At 41.1% G+C, this 18352-nt stretch overlaps 2 protein-coding genes across 2 annotated transcripts in view; both read left to right on the forward strand.

Moving 5' to 3' along the window:
• ppp1r9a (protein phosphatase 1, regulatory subunit 9A) overlaps positions 1-13139 on the forward strand; it is a 45806-nt gene extending 32667 nt beyond the window's left edge. Inside the window, exons 7-19 of the mRNA XM_031854232.1 lie at positions 1131-1361; positions 2160-2389; positions 4041-4137; positions 4968-5106; positions 6549-6637; positions 7364-7511; positions 7644-7713; positions 8052-8100; positions 8302-8346; positions 9690-9809; positions 10105-10128; positions 10422-10604; positions 10935-13139. Of these exons, the coding sequence (XP_031710092.1) occupies positions 1131-1361; positions 2160-2389; positions 4041-4137; positions 4968-5106; positions 6549-6637; positions 7364-7511; positions 7644-7713; positions 8052-8100; positions 8302-8346; positions 9690-9809; positions 10105-10128; positions 10422-10604; positions 10935-11117 (1608 nt within the window). The 3' untranslated portion in view covers positions 11118-13139. The remainder of the gene's footprint in view (positions 1-1130; positions 1362-2159; positions 2390-4040; positions 4138-4967; positions 5107-6548; positions 6638-7363; positions 7512-7643; positions 7714-8051; positions 8101-8301; positions 8347-9689; positions 9810-10104; positions 10129-10421; positions 10605-10934) is intronic.
• A 679-nt stretch (positions 13140-13818) lies between these two features.
• Positions 13819-17526, forward strand: asb4 (ankyrin repeat and SOCS box containing 4). Its single transcript, XM_031854140.1, has 6 exons — positions 13819-14508; positions 15218-15517; positions 15598-15840; positions 15937-16184; positions 16280-16393; positions 16614-17526. Exons 1-6 carry the CDS (start codon positions 14199-14201, stop codon positions 16800-16802), a joined length of 1404 nt encoding a protein of 467 aa, XP_031710000.1. The 5' UTR covers positions 13819-14198; the 3' UTR covers positions 16803-17526.
• Positions 17527-18352: the final 826 nt, after the last annotated feature.

Raw genomic sequence — 18352 nt, forward strand, 5'->3', positions numbered from 1 at the left:
CACACACACACACACACACACACACACACACACACACACACACAAACTGTGGATGAATGCTCAACAAAACTTGGTCTGATCATCAGCAGATGTAAAATAAAAGCAAGATGGTTAAAACATAATCAGCATCTTGACAAGCACTGAATTAATTAAGTTATCTATATTGTACATATATTTTCCAAGCATTTTACCAAATTGCAATTTCACGAGTGACCACTTAACCACTTATCACAGTTTATGTCTGTAGACCATTGCATGGCCGAACATTGCTCAAATTCACAGATAATATATTCGAATCGGGTTCAAGGTTCCATTCATGTCATTATACAACAGGAATGTGCATCGAAATGCAGTTAATTAATCATACCATTCTGTTACATAAGAAAAACACAAAAAAGCAAAAACTATATTATACGTTGGAGGGTGCAGAACGTTTTTTACGGGTCTCACAGCCTGAGGAAAGGAGCTGGATGTCAAGAGAAGTGAAAGATACCACATATACCCTGCTGAGCTGTGATGAAATGTGTTTAAAACAATGCCAATGCATCTAGAATATTCCTATTTGTTGTAATAGGTAAGCCATAAGAAACATAACAATCATAAAGCTTCAATTAAGCATTGGAACAAGCAGACAGATTGTGTTTTACTGTGTTACTTTGTGCTAATGGTAAGTGGCCATACAGTATGTACAGCTGGTGGCTGTAATCATTCCTCCTGTTCATACTGGACTTAAAAGATGCCCTCCTCACATGCTTCCAATTGTATTGTTTCTTATAGCTCTGATTGTCCCTCCTACGTTCTTTCTTTCTCTATCGTTCTCATTTGTTCCCATTTCCACATCTCTTGTTCCATATCTACTTCTTCCTCTCCATCTCCTCTTCTCTTTAATTTCTGCTCTGTCATTATCTCTCTCTGTCTGTCTGTCTGTAAAGCACTGCTCTTCTCAACTTTCATGCATAACTCCGTTGCTGCTCCGTCCATCTCACGTGTCAGACTTCATGAAAAAATGAAAGATATTGCATTTTGAAAAAAAAGGCTATTTAGAATTAATGCTATGTTAAATTACTTTTTAAAACAGTCTAGCTTTTTATCTCTCTCTGTCTATCTATGTGTTTCCTCTCCTCTGAGAGTGTGTGTCAGTGCTGGAGCTGGGATGCTGTCAGGGAAAGGACAGGGTCGGCTGCCTCTGTCCGTCACACTGTATCGACAGCAGAGAGAGCCTGCGCAGCCATGCATTTGATTATCTGACCGCCCTCTCTTTTCTTCCCTTCCCTATCTTCTCTTTTCTACGCCTCTGCTCTCAACAGCTCCAGATCAAACACACAGTGACCGAGGCCGAGATCCAGAAGCTCAAAAACAAGGTAAGAGATTAAAACTTTGCTGTTGTGGGTGAAAAGTTTGTCTGAGTTCAAATAATTTGTAAAAGGATGTGGGACTAGTGTCAGGACAACAGAGGGGCCGGGGTTCAGATTCGATGGGAAAGCTTTAAGAATAGATGTTTTAAGGACTGTTATTAAGCTTCTTTTAAGAGGCTGCACTACTTGTCTTTACAAATATTAACTAAGTACGAAAGGGAGAGCACGTTGTAGAGCTTCTGGTTAATTCTAACAGTTCTGTGTATCATATGTGTATGTTTACCTATACACACACATCTGAAGTGTATAATTGATATGCCCTGTCAAATGTTAATGGTGTGATTTAAATAATTCCCAGATTAATGCGTTGAGAGTTGATGTGATTAAATTCATCAGAAAAGCGGTGCCCAACAAGCTTTTATTTTAGGAATAGCAGAAGATCCCCTTTTACAGAGAAATAAATTCATGCAATTTGTACTCTGAATACAAACATTGTTAAAAAGAAAAGACTTGTTCTGTAGCATTTCCCTTTCATCAGCGTTGTGTGATGTCATGCACAGTTTTTGAAAATCTGGTGTGTTTTGATCTCATCCAATGTGTTCATGTAGTGGCAGACGGTAAACATACATCGACTAATGCTTTGCTTTGAGAGACAAACTGTATAAGATGGTAAAAGTAAAAGTGAAAAGCTTTTATCGAAAACGCATTTTTTTGTGTAGGATTCCTTACTCAGTGTCAGTAATATGTACGTTTCTGTTAAAAGCTCCCATGTTGTAACTAAAGTGTTTTTTTGTCCCTGTGCAGTTGGCGTCAGTGGAGCGAGAGAAGCAGCGCTGGGAGAAGGAGAAGAGCCAGCTGAAGGCCAGCATCGAGGAGAACAAGGAGAGGATGTTGAAGCTGGAGAGCTACTGGATCGAAGCGCAGACCCTCTGCCACACGGTCAACGAACACCTGAAGGAGGCCCAGGCCCAGTACCAAACTCTAGAGAAGAAGTACAACAAGGCCAAGAAGCTCATCAAAGACTTCCAACAGAAGTGAGTAAACCTGGATTTCAAATGGTCATCCTAATCCATGATTATGGAACGAGGGAGCAATATATTCTGAATATGGAAAACTTCCTAATTTTATGGCGAGAAGTACCACAGAAAGTCTCCAGTTGTACTTTGTTGTACTTTCTGTGTTGGCAAACTAAGAAAATGTTGGTTACATTCATGAAGGCGAGACACTAGTGGCAAAAATATCATTTTATCATGCAGTGATCAATTTTGAGATTTTGGACTATTTTGCATGTCTTCTATCGGAAAAGTGGAAAGAAAACATCTAAAATACACATTTCAGTGTATTAAAGTACTACTTTGTCTACTTGCATCTGTAGATTTCTCCAAAATTCATCAAAAGTTATTTAGGTAATGCCTCATTTGCACATTGAAACATACATTTTCGCTAATGTTTTTTGCCATATTCACCCGAAGTGAATCTAAAATATACGTGATTTTACAAAACATATCTTTAAAGGCCTTTTTCTCAAATTTAGTTTTTTTCTCAGACTCTGAGCCAGAAATCTCCATTTCAGAAGCACTTACACACACCAAACTTCCCAATTACATTCTGAAAGTTCTCCGAAGGGAGGGGGGGGGGTTATATCATTCCCTCATTTATACAACCTAAAATATTCCTAAAATAGCTCAGCTGTCATCACATGACTCAAGTTTGGTCATGTGATAACAGGTGGTTCTATGTATATGTAGAGGGAAGATCATAAAGCCTGGTTATGTTCAAAGATGGACCTTCTGTTCTGATGTGAACGGCCTCCTTGATCGCTTTAACGTGTTTAGATTTTGATCCCAGGCAGCTTGTCCTGAACTGACCATTGATGACTCTTTAGTCTTCTTTTATCTTACGATTTCAGACCAGACCAGTCTTTTGCTTTGGTTGTCATAGTTTAATGCACGATAATGCAGTCAAAAATGTCTGAATCATGAATCATGTCTTCAATGAGGTCAGTGTATCAATCCTTAGGGCCATTGGAGGTAAAAATTATTAAATTATGAGTCAAATTTCAGAGTTTCGTCTCAGTTTTATCTTTTTCCTCCAATGGCCCTAATACACAGTCATAATCTTTATAATCTTTCCATTCCATGACCTTTTTACAGCTTCTCTCGTTTCACTGAACAGAAAGAGAGAATATGTAACGTGTTTCCATCTGTGAGGCAGAGTGCCTCTTTCTATACATTTCACTAGTATGAGCCGAGCCTCCATTCTCATGCAGCACAGCTCTCCTGCTTTTCAGTACGTTGATCTCTTTGGTCAGTCCCATCACAACCTCTCCTGCTCAGCTCCAGTCGGACTGCCTCTAATTGGCTCTGGCCCTGCAGGCCAAAATGGAAGTTAACTGATGAAACAAACTCTCTATGCTGAGGAGAGACGTAGAGCTCACAGAACAAGGACAAAGCAGAGGAAACGGCTGAATTTAATATTCTTAGGGATGAAAACGTGTGTGTGTGTTTTATTGCGTTGGTTGTAGATATGTGTTGTGTGTCTGTGTGTGTTCACTATGAGCAGTCACACTCATGCGAGAGGCAGGCACTGTCACTCATGGTGAAACATGCACACGCAGGTAATTGAATCTTGTCAGCTCTCACCCACTCACCACATTACGATTTCTTCTCCCTGTCGTCTCTCCAGAGAGGTGGACTTCATCCAGAAGGAGGATGCAGAGAGGAGGCGGCTGGAGGAGGCTGAGAAAGCTCACCTGGCTGAGATTCAGGGACTGCAAGTCAGGGTAAACCACATCTGTAAAGTCTACTCTGTCTATCTCTCACCTCCATCTTTCCCTTATGCCGCTCTGTGCCCCCCAAACAACCCTAAAATTAAAATAAACTAATAAACACTTCAGTTGTTCTCTGTGCTTGATGAAACATTACATTTATTTATGCAGTACTTTTTATCTAATAGCATACGCTGTAAATGTTTAAGAGAAATTGAATCTAAATCTGGTAATCAACATTATCAAAAAGATCAGTAACATCACTCCATCACTACTGCTTAAAGGGGTATCTGTGCCACTTCTGCCACGTGTAAAGGTTTTTTCCTCCTTAGACAGTGACGGCAGATGGACTTGGTGTCCGGAGGCCTGTGGTTGGTTCCAATGTCAAACTCTGTATTGATTTTCCGCTTTCCTAGTCCTAAAACATGACAGTTGTGTTGTTTTCTGCTCAAGTCTCAGGCCATGCCCCACAGTTGAGTAGGCAGTCAACCCAACTGTCCCCTGCTATTATTCTGCACAGTGAGCATTCATTCGTTCATTCTCCCACTGCACTGCATTGTAAAGGCTGAATGGTGAAGTGTGGCACAAGCAAGAGTGGTGGAAAAACAGTATAATCTGTAATTTAAGGAAACAGCAAGACAAGAGGGTGATGCTTTAACTAAACTGACTTTACTTGTGCGTTTTATGTGCACTACACCAACACCCATAAGACACATATACACATTTAAGAATGGAATCAAAAGATAAATGATGTGGTCGTCATCATGTTGGCCCTTTATTTCAGTGCTTTAAAGCAGCTTTTTTGACGAGTAGATGCTCATTGATCGGTTCCTCTCCCTCTACAGATTGCAACATTAGAGTCCGAGCTAATGCAGCTGATGAAGCAGAACGGCATCCAGGTCAACAACAACAACAACAGCAACAGTGCCGAGAGGCTCGGCGCTCAGCAGCACAGCCCCAACAGGGCTGCAGCACAAGCCAGAGGTGTGTTTGTGAGGGGACAAGTCTCAGCCAGGTTCTTTGTTATGATATGGATTCCAATGAATGTTCTACATGTTGGGAAATATAGAATAGAGTTGGGTGACACGATCGATACCACTCTCATGTTTGCCACTGAACAAATTAAACACGTTATTGAGCTGTAGAGGGGCTGGTGGGTGGATTATTTTCGTAAACATATCAATAGAGTCAGGCTAGCTGTTTCCCCCTGTTCCCAGTCTTTGGGCGCTCAAGTTTCATATTGAACGCACAAGCATGAGAGAAGTGTTGATTTGACCATAGAACACTCAGCAAGCAAGCAAAATGTAGAAATGTTCATTTAATGAATGCAGTGACAGCTGAAATAGTTGAGTACGTGTTAACATGAACACATGAATCTCCATCTCCTCGCAAAGGGTTACTAGGGTTTCTATTCTGTTACATGGTCTTGAAAAATACGGTCTAGCGTTCATTGTTTAAATATAGTAACAACTATATTTAAAGTACCTAGTTCTTTTGTTTTTGTCCCGAAGATGACCCGTGTTTTTTAAACCCTTGCGGTTTATTGACATCTCTTGCCCTGTGAAGGACATTGAAAAGATTTGACTCTCTTGTGGCTAAGACACACACACACACACACAAAATGCAATACACACACACAGATTTCTTACTCACACATCCTCCCCTCCTCTGCTGCCTTAACCTTCACACACACTTTCAACTCTGACTCTAGTTGCACTTTGAATCTCTGCAAACAAAAACAAACTCGTAATCCCTTTTAAACTCATCTGTCTGGCTGTGTTCTCCTCAAGTCTTTTTAAGCTGCGCCGGCTTTATTTCAGTCGCTGCATCTGTCAGAACATTGTGTGCACAGATAAGTGCAATATATGATACTGTACGGTGCAGACGGAATAACAGAGTGATTGGATCTGCACTGATCCGAGTGACGCAGCCCATTATGCAATATTAAACAGGGTGGACTGACGGAGACGGATGGATCAGGACATAAAGGAAAGAGAGAGAGCATGTGGGAGGAGCAGACGGAATCTGCTGAATTGATCTTTTAAATTGAATTTATTGCAGTTTTTCATTCCTCTGCTCTGACAGCCTCTCCGTGTGCAGTCAGGAAATGAGCAGAAACATTATAATTGCCTGCCTAATTAATGGTGTTACTGTTTGTGAAAGACTTGATATTTTAACTGCGTTGATGTTTTTTTTTTTTTTTTTAGTTCATTTAATGGGGATGTCAGGTCAAATTAAGTGTCCCTTAATAAATCTGAAACAAAAGAAAACCCAACAATTAGTGAACAAATGGATTATACGGTATATTTCTTTTTACTTAAGCTAAATCACAGTTGTTTTCACTCTTTGTGTGTGTGTGCGTGTGTGTGTGTGTGTGTGTATATATATATATATATATATGTGTGTGTGTGTGTGTGTGACTCTAGATCTGAGGCAGGCCTCTCCTCATTCACCCAGCAAAAAGAAGAGCTACGGTGGAATCGGCCGAGACAGCATCAGCTCTGCAGAGGGAGAGGTTTGTATTAAAATCTCTTTTTCAGTGACCAACAGATTTGCTATTGAACAACATCTGTTGAAATATCGACCAGATACGTGTTCATTTGACTATTCTTACAATTAATATGTGTTTATTTAATTAATATGTGTGTGTTCATCATCCTCTGTGTTTGTTGTTAACCGCTGTCCATTCCGCTCTATTCCTTTAATGAATTAATGGCTACATGTTGCTCTGCGGCACTAATTGAGACTGTGGCGCTGTCACAACTTACTGTCTCTCCCCGGCGTGTGATAATAGTCTTTTTCTGGAAGAAAGGCTCTCGTCTGGCTAATGCCGTCACTTAACTCAGCTAGAGCAGGCATGGATTTAGATTGGATGAACAACTTCGAGAGCAGGATCAGAATTGGCAGGAACACAGAAACCAGGCAGTGTGAGGCTTCCAGGGGTAAAGAGGGCGAGGAATTAGAAATGTTGAAAGTATGTCAAGTGACTTCTTTCAGATTAGTCTTCCGCATTTGGCTGTTCACATCACTTTTACTTTGATTGCACTTTATTATTCCTTTTTTCTGTGTTCATTTGCTGAGCCTTTGCTTTTCTTCCCTTTAAATTTGTCATTCATTTTCTTTCCATCGCAATTCTTCTTCTCTGCATTTCCTGTCTCACATCTTCTGGTCTTATCTCACTTCCCACTCCTCATTTGCTTCATTTCTTGTTTCCTTTTTGTCCCTTTACGTCTGGCTTCAGGTCTCAGAAGGACACGGCAGTCCAGCCCGCAGTCGGCCTGGTTCGATTCGTAGTGTGGCCTCTTGTGATGGAGCAGCTGCAGTCCTCGGGGCCCCTGGCAGCGCAGAAAGCTCCCCCAGACGAACACTGCACCGGCCGTCCACTGCAGGTTAGCACTCCTGCACCCTCACTACAGCACATACCATAATGAAGGATCGAAGGGTCACTAATATATCTGAAACTGTATCTACTCATCACTTGAAGTAGGAGTAATCTCAGTGTGGGGCGTTTGTGATCTCAGGTTCTCAGTCTCCTGCGATGTCAAGCCCCTCTCACTGTGTGGAGGAACACAGACAAGCTCCGGATACTGGGTAAGATTAAATACTGGAATGCCATGTTTTCATTTTGAGTTCTACACATACCAACTAACATTCATTTGTCATATTTTGTGATTATTTGGTACTCAAAGTGATTTTCTTTCCCTGTAAAGCTTATTTTAAAGGATTGATGTGGTCAAAGTGGTCCCAGTGATGAGGAAATTTAACTTGAGAAGATGAGTGTACAGAATATACACAAACTATTTAGTGCACAGGACTGGACAACTCCTTCTTGATGTTATTAGAAATGGAAGTCCAGAAACTGTTTATGAATGTGTGGTGCAGTAATCGTCTCCACTGACCTCTGCATCATTTTCCTCTCTGTCTCTCAGCTCCACAGAGACGTCAGCAGAGGACAGTTCAGAGAAACTCAAGGCCAAGGTACATGAGGTTTGGTGACTGTAAATAATGATTCACTTTACAGATACTTTACAGTGAGGACTTTGTTTTAATGTAATTATAAGTTGAGTCAGAGCAGACTTTTTGCCAGACCTGTATATGTAGACCTTCATACTGTAAGTTTGATGACAAGTTTTCTTGCCATTTAGCTTTGATGTTTGTTGTGTTATTTCTGTTGAACAGACCTCCCTTACATCGCCCCACTTCTTCTCCTATTCATATTTCTTGGTATTGTATTGTTTTGTGTTTGGTTCAATTATACCTCAATCCACTGAAATGGAAATGAGTTTGTGCTTTAAGAGGTGGTTTATCATAAAGAGAATTAGGGTACTTCAAAACATGCGTAATTGCATTAATAATTCCAAGAAAATCAATGAGTATTCCTACATAATCCTAAATAACAATAATCCTTTAATAATCTTAACTATGCCTTCCACGACACTGTAAAAAATGTCCATTTTAGCAATCGTGTGATCTGTTTTTAAGTATTAAATCACAATTTAGTAAATCGTTCTGTTTCATAATGCACATTCAATCAGTTAGATGCCGTACTGACACAATAAGATTAAAGTTGTTAACATGGGCATTCGTTGCAGTGTAGGAACTTGAATGAAAACTGTTTCTAATCCTGTGTAATATCCGATGTGGTTACCGTAGGATTAAAAAGGAGATTATTTTTGATCCTGCACCAATCAAATCCATTTCTCTCTCCAAGGACATGTTCTTAGCTTGAGAGGAGTGCACATCAGAAGATAAATCAACGCAGAATGTATTCACATTAATAGTTACGAGGAGCTTTTAAGTGAGGATTCAGCCCAAAGAGCTGAAAGTCTAAGATTAGTTTCGCTTTTACCTCAGACAGAACTCTTTGAGCTACAGTATGAAGCTGCATGTAAGATGAAATTCTAGACCTTAACTCGAAATCTTATATATATATGTAATGTTACACTTTGTCTTTGACACTCAATACATAAGTCTTTTATTCAGGGACCAATGTAAATACTGTATATTCCAGGAGGAGAAAGGGAGGCCTGTAAGAACAACTATTGCTCTATACTGTATATTAACATTAGTTTTTCTCCTCCTTTTACTCCGTATTTCTCAGCAGCAGCTTGTCTTTGCATGTTTGTGCACAGATCTTGGATCTTAATACTGTAACTCCATAAATGTCCACACTCTGGCACACTCACAAGGACACAGAGAGAGAGAGATTTTTTTTAATTGGATAGCATCCAGCTACATCATCTCCAACCACTCAGTTTGTGCTATAATGGAATGTCTTAAAAATGAGGGATGTGCACAACCCTGATGTCCTGCAGTCTATCAAACAGCATAAATACATTATTGAATGTACTTTTTACTGACCATCAAATATTAGGAAGAAGCACATAGATCATTCTGGTACGTGCTCAAAGCAAAAGTCTTAATCCTTCTGATGTGTTCACTCCTCATCCAGTCTCTCTGTTTAAGAAATAGAAATAGAGAAGCCCTCCATCTAATCAACTAAACTCAGCCTCAGAGCCAGTTGGCTCTTAACCACCAGTCTTATAAGTGTGTTTTTGATTTCTCAGGCACCCACTCTGAACGATGATCTGAGTGCCAGCAGCAGCAGCTCAGTGGAGATCAGCGGCCTGCTGAGTGAAGCCAAGATGTCGGGACGCTCACACACACTGGTGCTCTCCTCAGATGAGGTAAACATACGAACTTGAAATATTGTCTTATTAATGGAAGTCGGATGAGGTGATGGTAGTTTGCTAGATGAGATGAATTATCTGAACGGTTAAACAAACAATATACCTGCGAATGATTTCACCACATCAAGGGAACACCCCCTAAATACAAGCTTACAAAATGAACATTTAAAATGCACCATTTCTGGCCCATTGTATTCAAATGCTGGTCCAAGGCTGTTATAGTGTAAGCTATATTGATTTCCCTGTTAACAACCCAGTCGTCTTCTGTTTATTTCAATGCTGCCACATTCAGAGTCTGGATATGATAGACGATGAGGTGAGACCTGTGTTCAACTGCATACATGTCTTTATGTGTCTGTTGCGTAAAAGCCATTTGTCTGTGTTTCATTCCCACACATCATTCATGGTGATGAAGGATTTTCCCACAAAGTAGTATGTGTTGCTACAGAATACAGTTACTTGGGAAATGTCTTGAATGTGTCGTTGATTTCATCTGAGCTCATTAAGCATTCATTAAACATTATGTTACTGTATGTTCGAGTTGGAAAGATTTGCATCTTATCTGCCTCTTTTTCCCTGTCTGTCTCTCTTCCTGTTGTATGTGTTCAGATCCTAGACGAGGGACAGTCTCAGAAGCCGTATCACTGGCAGAACTGCAGCATCACTGAGTGGACCTCCCAGCAAGTGGCCCGCTGGCTACTGGGCCTCAACTTAGAACACCACATCCCAGAATTCACTGCCAAAAACATAGATGGAGAACAGCTGCTACAGCTGGAGAGTGCTGAGCTCAAGGTAAGTTCAAAGTGATTCATACATGCTCACATACACATATATATATATACTGTATATACCGTATATACTGTATATTAAAGAACACAGATATATCAGTACACATGTCAGCCAATGAGTGCAAGAAATTGCAGTATAGCAATGCCAAACATATGTTTGGGGGGGATTTAGAAACAGTGCTGCCATTACATGGTTACATGGAGAGAGCAATGTTTATTCTTCAACTGTAAGATGTCACAAAATAAATGTAAGTGATCCTTTAAAAAAACGGTCATATCATAGACTATGAGGTGGAAAATAGGAAAGATACTTATGGGGGTTTATTTGTTTCAGGCCCTTGGAGTTTCTTCTTCTCAGGACCGTGCCCTGATCAAGAAAAAGATCAAAGACCTTAAAGTTCTGATGGAGAAGGCCAAGAGGAACCGAGAGAAAGTGGAGAAACAACGCGAGAAGCTACGGAAGCGAGAGCTTGAGCAGCAGCAGAAAGAGGCGCACAAAGAAAGCACGGCAGAGTGAAGTGAATTGTTAGATCTCCGACCTCCCGCTTTACTGTAGCACCACACCAAGTAGCGTCTCGAGGAACAGAGCGTCAGGTCCCACAAATGAACCCTGAGGGACGCCTGCTCAGTAGTTTAATAGTTCTCGCTGGTGGAGCCACACACCCAACTGTCGGAGACTGTTGAGTGACTTTTCCACCAAGCAAATTAAACCAAAACAAGCCGTTGGATAATAGGATCCTGCCCCGTTCAGTTGCCTCATTTTACTCCCATCCTGAGTTTTTTGGCCATTTAAGATTTACTCAGCTCTATTTATTTAGCTGTTTATTGCTGTAAATTAGGTTTATTTATTCATAGCTAGAAAAAGTCTGTGAAAAGTTTATCTCATCCTCATCCCAGATCATCTTTAGAGCCGTCTGTGTTACCCATAAAAGCTCCCGTAGACGATCATGTCGAGTGATAATACAGATTTGTCTGCTGTGCCATTTCAATAGACTTATGTATATCCTGTTCAGATACATAGCTCAGTGAAATTGCTCTCTTGCTTTGACAAAGCTCATACAGGTCAGGCCTGTGAGGGGGAATAAATGAGGCAGTATTCATCTCCCACCACTGGGTGTCCCCATGCTGCTTACTTTCACCACTGGAGGAGGCAACACTGGAACTTTCCAATAGGAGCTGAAGCAGGAACCAAGTTTAATAGGGAGAAAAAAACTCTCTCAGTACACTGGAAGTGCATATACTGTAAATTGAACCTCTGCACTGGCTTGTCCAATGCTCCCTACAGTATACATGTACCATACTAAAGCAGTTCACAAAGTATGAATGACGACAAGGACATACTGTAACTCATTGGACTGGTTCTGATGGAGACTTCAGGTACAATGTAATCATGAAATTTGTAACTAACCAATCCTGTACCACAAAAACAAAACAAAAAATGGTAAAATGAAACTTCCTGCTTAGATGCATAATGTTGCTTCGACACGGCTCGTAACCTGCTTTTGACCTCTTTTTGTATTCTCTCTCAATAACAAAGTAATACCCCGCCACTGCCTGTAGAACTTCTAGAATAGTTAGAATAGTTTTCTGAACTCTACCCGCTTCAGTGTGAGTGTCCAAGCGTATACAGTAGACTAAATAAAGATTTATAATTGTTATTTTCTTTTCTTTCGTACAATTACAGGACAAAGTTCACCTTGCAAATTACTTTAATTCTGAAAAATATTTGGGAATGTTGCCATATAGACAAGTCATCTCTGTGATGGAGGACAGATGCAGTGAGTCCAGAAATTGTCTCAAAGATGATAACGCCTGATACTACTGATGCTACACTGGAAATTGTACCTGATAGATGCAATTTAGTTTTAATTTTCCTATGAAACTGGTTCGGTAAGACTTGAAACATGTTGATTTACTTGTTAGATATAAAAGAAATATACCTTTTTGAAATTGTTTTGACATGTGTACTTTACGCAATCCTTGTTTTAGGATTATGACGCTCACTGAGAGACATGTTCCCTGTGTTACTTCTTTTAGCATTCCTCGAGAATCGTTCCGTAGGTTTACAGTAAATATAGAGACACCAGTGTCACCGTGATCAAAATGAAGGCAGCTTTGGTTATAATTCCCTTTTGTCTGAAAGGCCCTGCCTGGTGTACTGTTGACTGGTTAAGAGCAAGAAATATAGTAAGGGTTACAGATACCTCCATGCAATCCCACAGTAATACAGGTATCACTGATGTACTAATGTTATTATTTATTTATTTCTGTATTTAATGAAAGCAACTGACGACTGTTCATGATAAATTATTCAAAATGCGAGTATTATTAACACCTAACAATGATTTATCCAGAATTGTATGATTACTAACTATTGCCAAAACAATACATTTCATTAAAAGTGATTTAGATTCAAATGTTTTTTTATCAAATGAAGGATTTAAAGTTTGAAAATACTCCCCCACCGTGCTTGTTGTTTTCCTCTAAAATAACCACAGCGCTGCTCCAGTGCAACTTCAATAAACTGCTCATGATGTGTTCTTATGGAATATTTTTTAACACTTGAACCTTTCTGTGAATACCCCCCCCCCCCCCCTCCCCCCACCCCAGCCCCGTCAACTCAGTCCGCCGACTGCACTCTTTTGACTCTTTTGTATGTATAGTAAAACACTGAGAGCAATATGCTGAACGAATCCTAAAGAAGCCTTGTTTTCTATCGTGACAGTATGTGTGCACAGTTTGTCTGAGGGCTGAGGAGCTTAAAGGTCAGGCCAAAATGTGTTTCCCGGATCTTTTCTTTTGTGCTTGACTGAGCTTGCCTGGCATGATGAAACCAACGTATGGATGAGACCCTGGTGCTCCTGGCAGGCGTTTGAGTCATGTCCGGAAGGGTTTGTCTTTCATGTATTAAGAGACCAAAAGATAATCACCACAAACTGCTAGCCGTGCTTTCACTCTTTTAAAAAGCTGCGCTGCTTACTGTCCTCCTCCTTTTCTTTTGTCATTACCGTGCTCTCTTTTTCGCATCCTGAAAAGTTTGAAAGGGCAGCTACCCGTCACAATGAATAAAATGTGCAGTCACTGTCCATAGTCTGCTTTTGTTTCTTCTTTTTTTCCACCATTTGTCTGACTTCCTACACATAGTTTTTAGTGGTCATTTGCTAGCTAGGGACAGAAATCTCTGCCCCATGCAGCAAAACTGTTTGCAAAAAGCATGTTATGACTGTATATGATTGTACATTTTTTTCATTCTTCTCTGTCTAGAATATCATGGGAAACCTGATAGTCATGTAAAGAAACAATAGAAGAGAACAAGCTGATTTGTTTGCCGTCCCTACGGCCTGCTGTTTTTACCATGTGACCATCCGCTGCCTGATGCCTTTCTCTTAGTGGACATCTCCACAGACTGACTCCAGAACAGCCAGTCAGCTGTAGCTTTCCAGTACCTCCCTCTCTCCTTTCTATTTATATTCAGCCTAATTTCACTTCAGGCCTATTTTTTCCTCGCTGTCGGCTCCCTCCTGTCACTTGTTGACCCTCTTCATATTCTTGCTCACACCCCTCCCATATCTGATGGCTGGGTTTTCGGAGTGTGGGTATGATTGACACCTTTATTATTATTTGTGTGTTTATTTGCAATCTCCTCCATGCTGTGTGGAGAGCGTTAGTGTCAGAGCCGGCTGGTTCGCCAGTGCCATACGAGGAGCGAGGCCCTTCTTTCACAGAGTTTATGGAGGAGTTGAGCCCCACACAACTGGCTGTCAAACAGCTGAAGCGACAGTTCTTGGAGGCCCTGCAGGCGAACGACGCCCAAGAGGTCATGCAGATTCTGCACACTGGGAAGCTAGACATTGACACTGTGCTAGAGGTGGAGGACCCCAGCATGGTGCTGGCCTCATACAAACGAGGTACGGAGAAAGTAGAAAGAGATTGAGCCACATTTCACCAGCAGCAATAAAATCAACGCTGATATACTCTATGTTTGTCAGACTATATCAAGCACTAAAGCCCTGAAATATGAGTTATCATGTGAGAATCCAGAATAAACAAGATTGTGAGACATCATAGTTTTAACAAAGCATTAAGTTAGAAAAATAGATTGTAAACACATTCTGTAGTTTTTCCAGTAGGTGGTGTTAAATCCCCATTCATCCTAAAACTGGCAATGACAAACACTCGACACTAGCTGAATTACAATAACGTGCTCAGGCTCCTGGGGATTAAACGTAATGCAATAAAAGAACAAAGCCATTATGAGATGTAAATCTAGTGTGAGTCAGAGTACAAGCACCTTTGACCCGTACTTGTACAGCTCCTGAAAACATTTTTCCAAGTATTTCTCTATAACCTTGAACGTTCATGACAAACTACAACAATCAAAATTAAAAGTTTGTAAGAAGAAAAAAAACATTCTTAATTAATGTTATTATTTCTAAGTGAAGCCCCAATATTTCAAACCAGTAAGAAAAGAACAGAGGAAACGGCACAAACAGAAATCTGTGAAATAACCATACAGTAACAGTTCTCCGTTTGACCGGAAATATTGTGTTCCTGTCGGGCCCCAGTAGCCACTGGGATCCTGAATGATTAAGTAGTTAGTTGTCTTATTTGCTACAGGTTACTGGCTCCCAGGCTACAAACTGGAGAGGTCCTGGGCGATGGGTATTCATGTATGCGTGATGTGCAATGCTGTGGAAACAGCACTGGTGCTTCTTCAAGAAGGTGCCGCCATAAACCAGACGCCCAATGGGAAGACGCCGCTGCATGTGGCCTGCGAGGTCTCCAACGGTGACTGTGTCGCCTTGCTCTTGGCTCACAGGGCAAAAGTCAACAGCCTGTCGCTGAGCGGACACACCCCCCTGCAATACTGCATCACCAGGGAGTCTGTGGACTGTGCCAAGCAGCTTATCCTCAAAGGTCAGGAGGGAAGGATGAATGGATATTAGCAGATTAATGAAAGTGATACAAAATAACCATTGGTTTTTCCCCCCATGGAGGTGCTAATGTAGATATGCCCAGCCAAAACAATGAGGAGGACACACCTTTACACACAGCAGCCCGATTCGGCATCCCAGAGCTGATCGCTCTCTACTTGGCCCACGGAGCATCTGTGAATGCAGTCAACTCTCTCCAGGAGACGCCCCTGATGACTGCGTGCTTCTGGTCTTTTGACTCTAAAGAGCAAACCTACAGCCAAGATCATCATCTTGTCTGTCGCCTCTTGTTGGATCACCAGGCTGGTCAGTTTTTGGGACTTTTGTACTTATATTGACATTGTGTACCATCCAGGGAATGCTTTGAGTTTTGTTTTCAACAACATTTTCCTTCTCTCCAAGATCCCAACCTCAGAGAAGAGGACAATAAAACAGCTCTTCACAAGGCAGCCTGGAACTGTGATCACGTCCTGATGCAGATGCTGCTGGAGGCCGGAGCTGACACCAGAGCCATGGACATCAATGGCTGTGCCCCTATTCAATATGTCCTCAAAGTGACTGATGTCAGGCCCTTTGCCATACCTGAGCTCTGCTATCAGCTGCTGCTCAACCATAACGCAGCACGGATCTACCCACCCCAGTTCCACAAGGTACAGAGATGGAGACTTGTGTTTTTAGAAAATATTTTGCACATTATGAAGATTCTTGTGCAGTATAATAAAATGTTGTGTGCTGTTTTGTGCAGGTGTTGCAGACCTGCTACGACTATCCCGGAGCCGTAGAAATCATGATCAACTCTTATGAACGCATAAAGCCCACAAATAAGTGGAGAGCTGCCATTCCTGATGACTGCTACAAGGTAGTACAATGATAAACTGTACATGATTAGTATGCAGTATGTGTTCAGTGAGTAAGATTAACATTACTCTCTTGGTTAAAAACTAAAAAACAAGTAGGCCAGAGCCTAAGAAGCTGTGTAAAGAGATCAATTGTTTTGTTTTGAAAGGTGGGGTTTTATAAATGATTTACAATCCTGATAAGATGTAAAATCTTTACCTGTTTTTCTTTTGCTCACTCAGCGACACAAAGACTTCTACGACTCTTTGTTTGCTGTTTGCACCAACTCTCCTCGGAGCCTGCTTCACCTGACCAGATGTGCCATCAGAGCCAGCCTGGGTGGGTTCTGCCACAGAGGTGTAGCACAGCTGCCTCTGCCATCTCCCATGAAGCAATATTTACTACTGGAACCTGAGGGGATACTGTACTGATGAAGCCTGTCACCTGACAGTTTTAATAGAAACATCTTCCTGTCTGCTGACTATGGAAAGCGAAAAGCCTGCTATTTGGAGCTGGTACTAACAGGTGTCTCTTTTATATTTTTGCTTATCATTCCAAGAGGATTTTGTCTGGAACATACAGAAATCCCTCTTTGACAGTACAGAAGAAACTACATGCAACTTGTCTTTGCTGGAGTAGAACTTTAATCACATGACTACCATTAAAACTGATTTATAGATGGTGGTTTGAGGCTGCACGTGAGAGAATTAATTCACTATTAATCCAGACATACACAGAGATTTGAGGGACAGTTGAGGAAATAGCAATCCACTGATAAAAATTGTTGTGATAATTACGATAGTAATAATCATTTATAGTGATGGACAAGTGAGGATTTTTGTCCACTGGGTCACATGGAAGCACCGTCAATCTCCACAACTTCTCTTTCTGTAATCCTTCCATTATGTGTATCAGTGGAGGTACTGGTTTCTTTGATGGTGGCATGAGTGTCAGTAAATACAATTAGTCTTGTCTCTCTATCACAGTGTTGCCACATACTTCAGAGGATCCATATCTACCTGGCAACCAGCCTTAATGCTCACTCTCGGGCTAATGCTCTCGCGATACCCCTTTATTTGCTGTACAAACACTTGACAAAGCCCTCCACAACAAGTGCTTGTTTCTTCCAGTAGACTGCACATGAAGTATATGATGTATATGAGACCGTTTTTGTTAGCCAGAAAAAAAAAAAAATAATTCTCTCAACTCTCTCTAAACAGAGGCCACTCTGCAAAAACAGTGCTGGTAACTTAAAGATGCTAAATTTGATATCCGGAGCATTGACAGTAAACTATTTGCTATGTGAAGATGTAGTGGAGTAATGTCTGCCTGAGCAGAGAATGAAGTCGCTCTCCTCCCGTGTGTGTGTGTTGTTAACCGAGCTTCTCTGTTCTTTGTTGACATAGGCTGCGTGTTATTTTTAGTGCATGTTGGTACATGTGAGCGTGCTCCACTGGTTAGCTCACGGTTGCTGCTCTGCACTGCTTTAGTAGTGCACACATTTCTGATCCCCCCTACAGGTAAACACAGTTAGCTCTGTCAGCACTGTTGCCTTTGTTACCACTGTTAGTTGCAAGCTGCCGGCTCAGCCTTCGCTATGTTGTGAACCACGTGGAGGCTCTAGATATGCTCTGAGTTTGGTATAGAGAACCTTTAATAATCTTGTCAAGTTTTATAAAAATCTCCACCTTAACTCAACAAACTTTTTTTTCCATCCCGACTTCTAGATTAAAGGAAGACCACTAAAGTACTTTAAAAAGTCTCAGATAAACCTTAAATTGTGACCTGCGCTAATCAGCCCATTCACAACAGCATGCTGTAATGGTGTGAGCATCTCGGTCTATTTTATCAAGGTGTAAAGTCTAATTTGACATGGGGAGATAATATCAGTGTATATTAGAGGAAAGCACTCATGCGACTGAGGCTGCTGCCTGGAGAGAGAAGCCCTGCTGATCTATCGTATGGTGTTTTTGTTGAAGAG

This window comes from Anarrhichthys ocellatus, unplaced genomic scaffold (assembly GCF_004355925.1).
Source record: "Anarrhichthys ocellatus isolate YVR2014 unplaced genomic scaffold, GSC_Weel_1.0 scaffold14, whole genome shotgun sequence".
Lineage (NCBI taxonomy): Eukaryota > Metazoa > Chordata > Actinopteri > Perciformes > Anarhichadidae > Anarrhichthys > Anarrhichthys ocellatus.

Coding starts and splice junctions, on each gene's coding strand:
- asb4 (XM_031854140.1), top strand. CDS start 14,199: ATGATTGACACCTTTATTATTATTTGTGTGTTTATTTGCAATCTCCTC. Junction 15,518..15,597: donor CAAGCAGCTTATCCTCAAAG/GTCAGGAGGGAA, acceptor CCCCCCATGGAG/GTGCTAATGTAGATATGCCC. Junction 15,841..15,936: donor CTTGTTGGATCACCAGGCTG/GTCAGTTTTTGG, acceptor CTTCTCTCCAAG/ATCCCAACCTCAGAGAAGAG.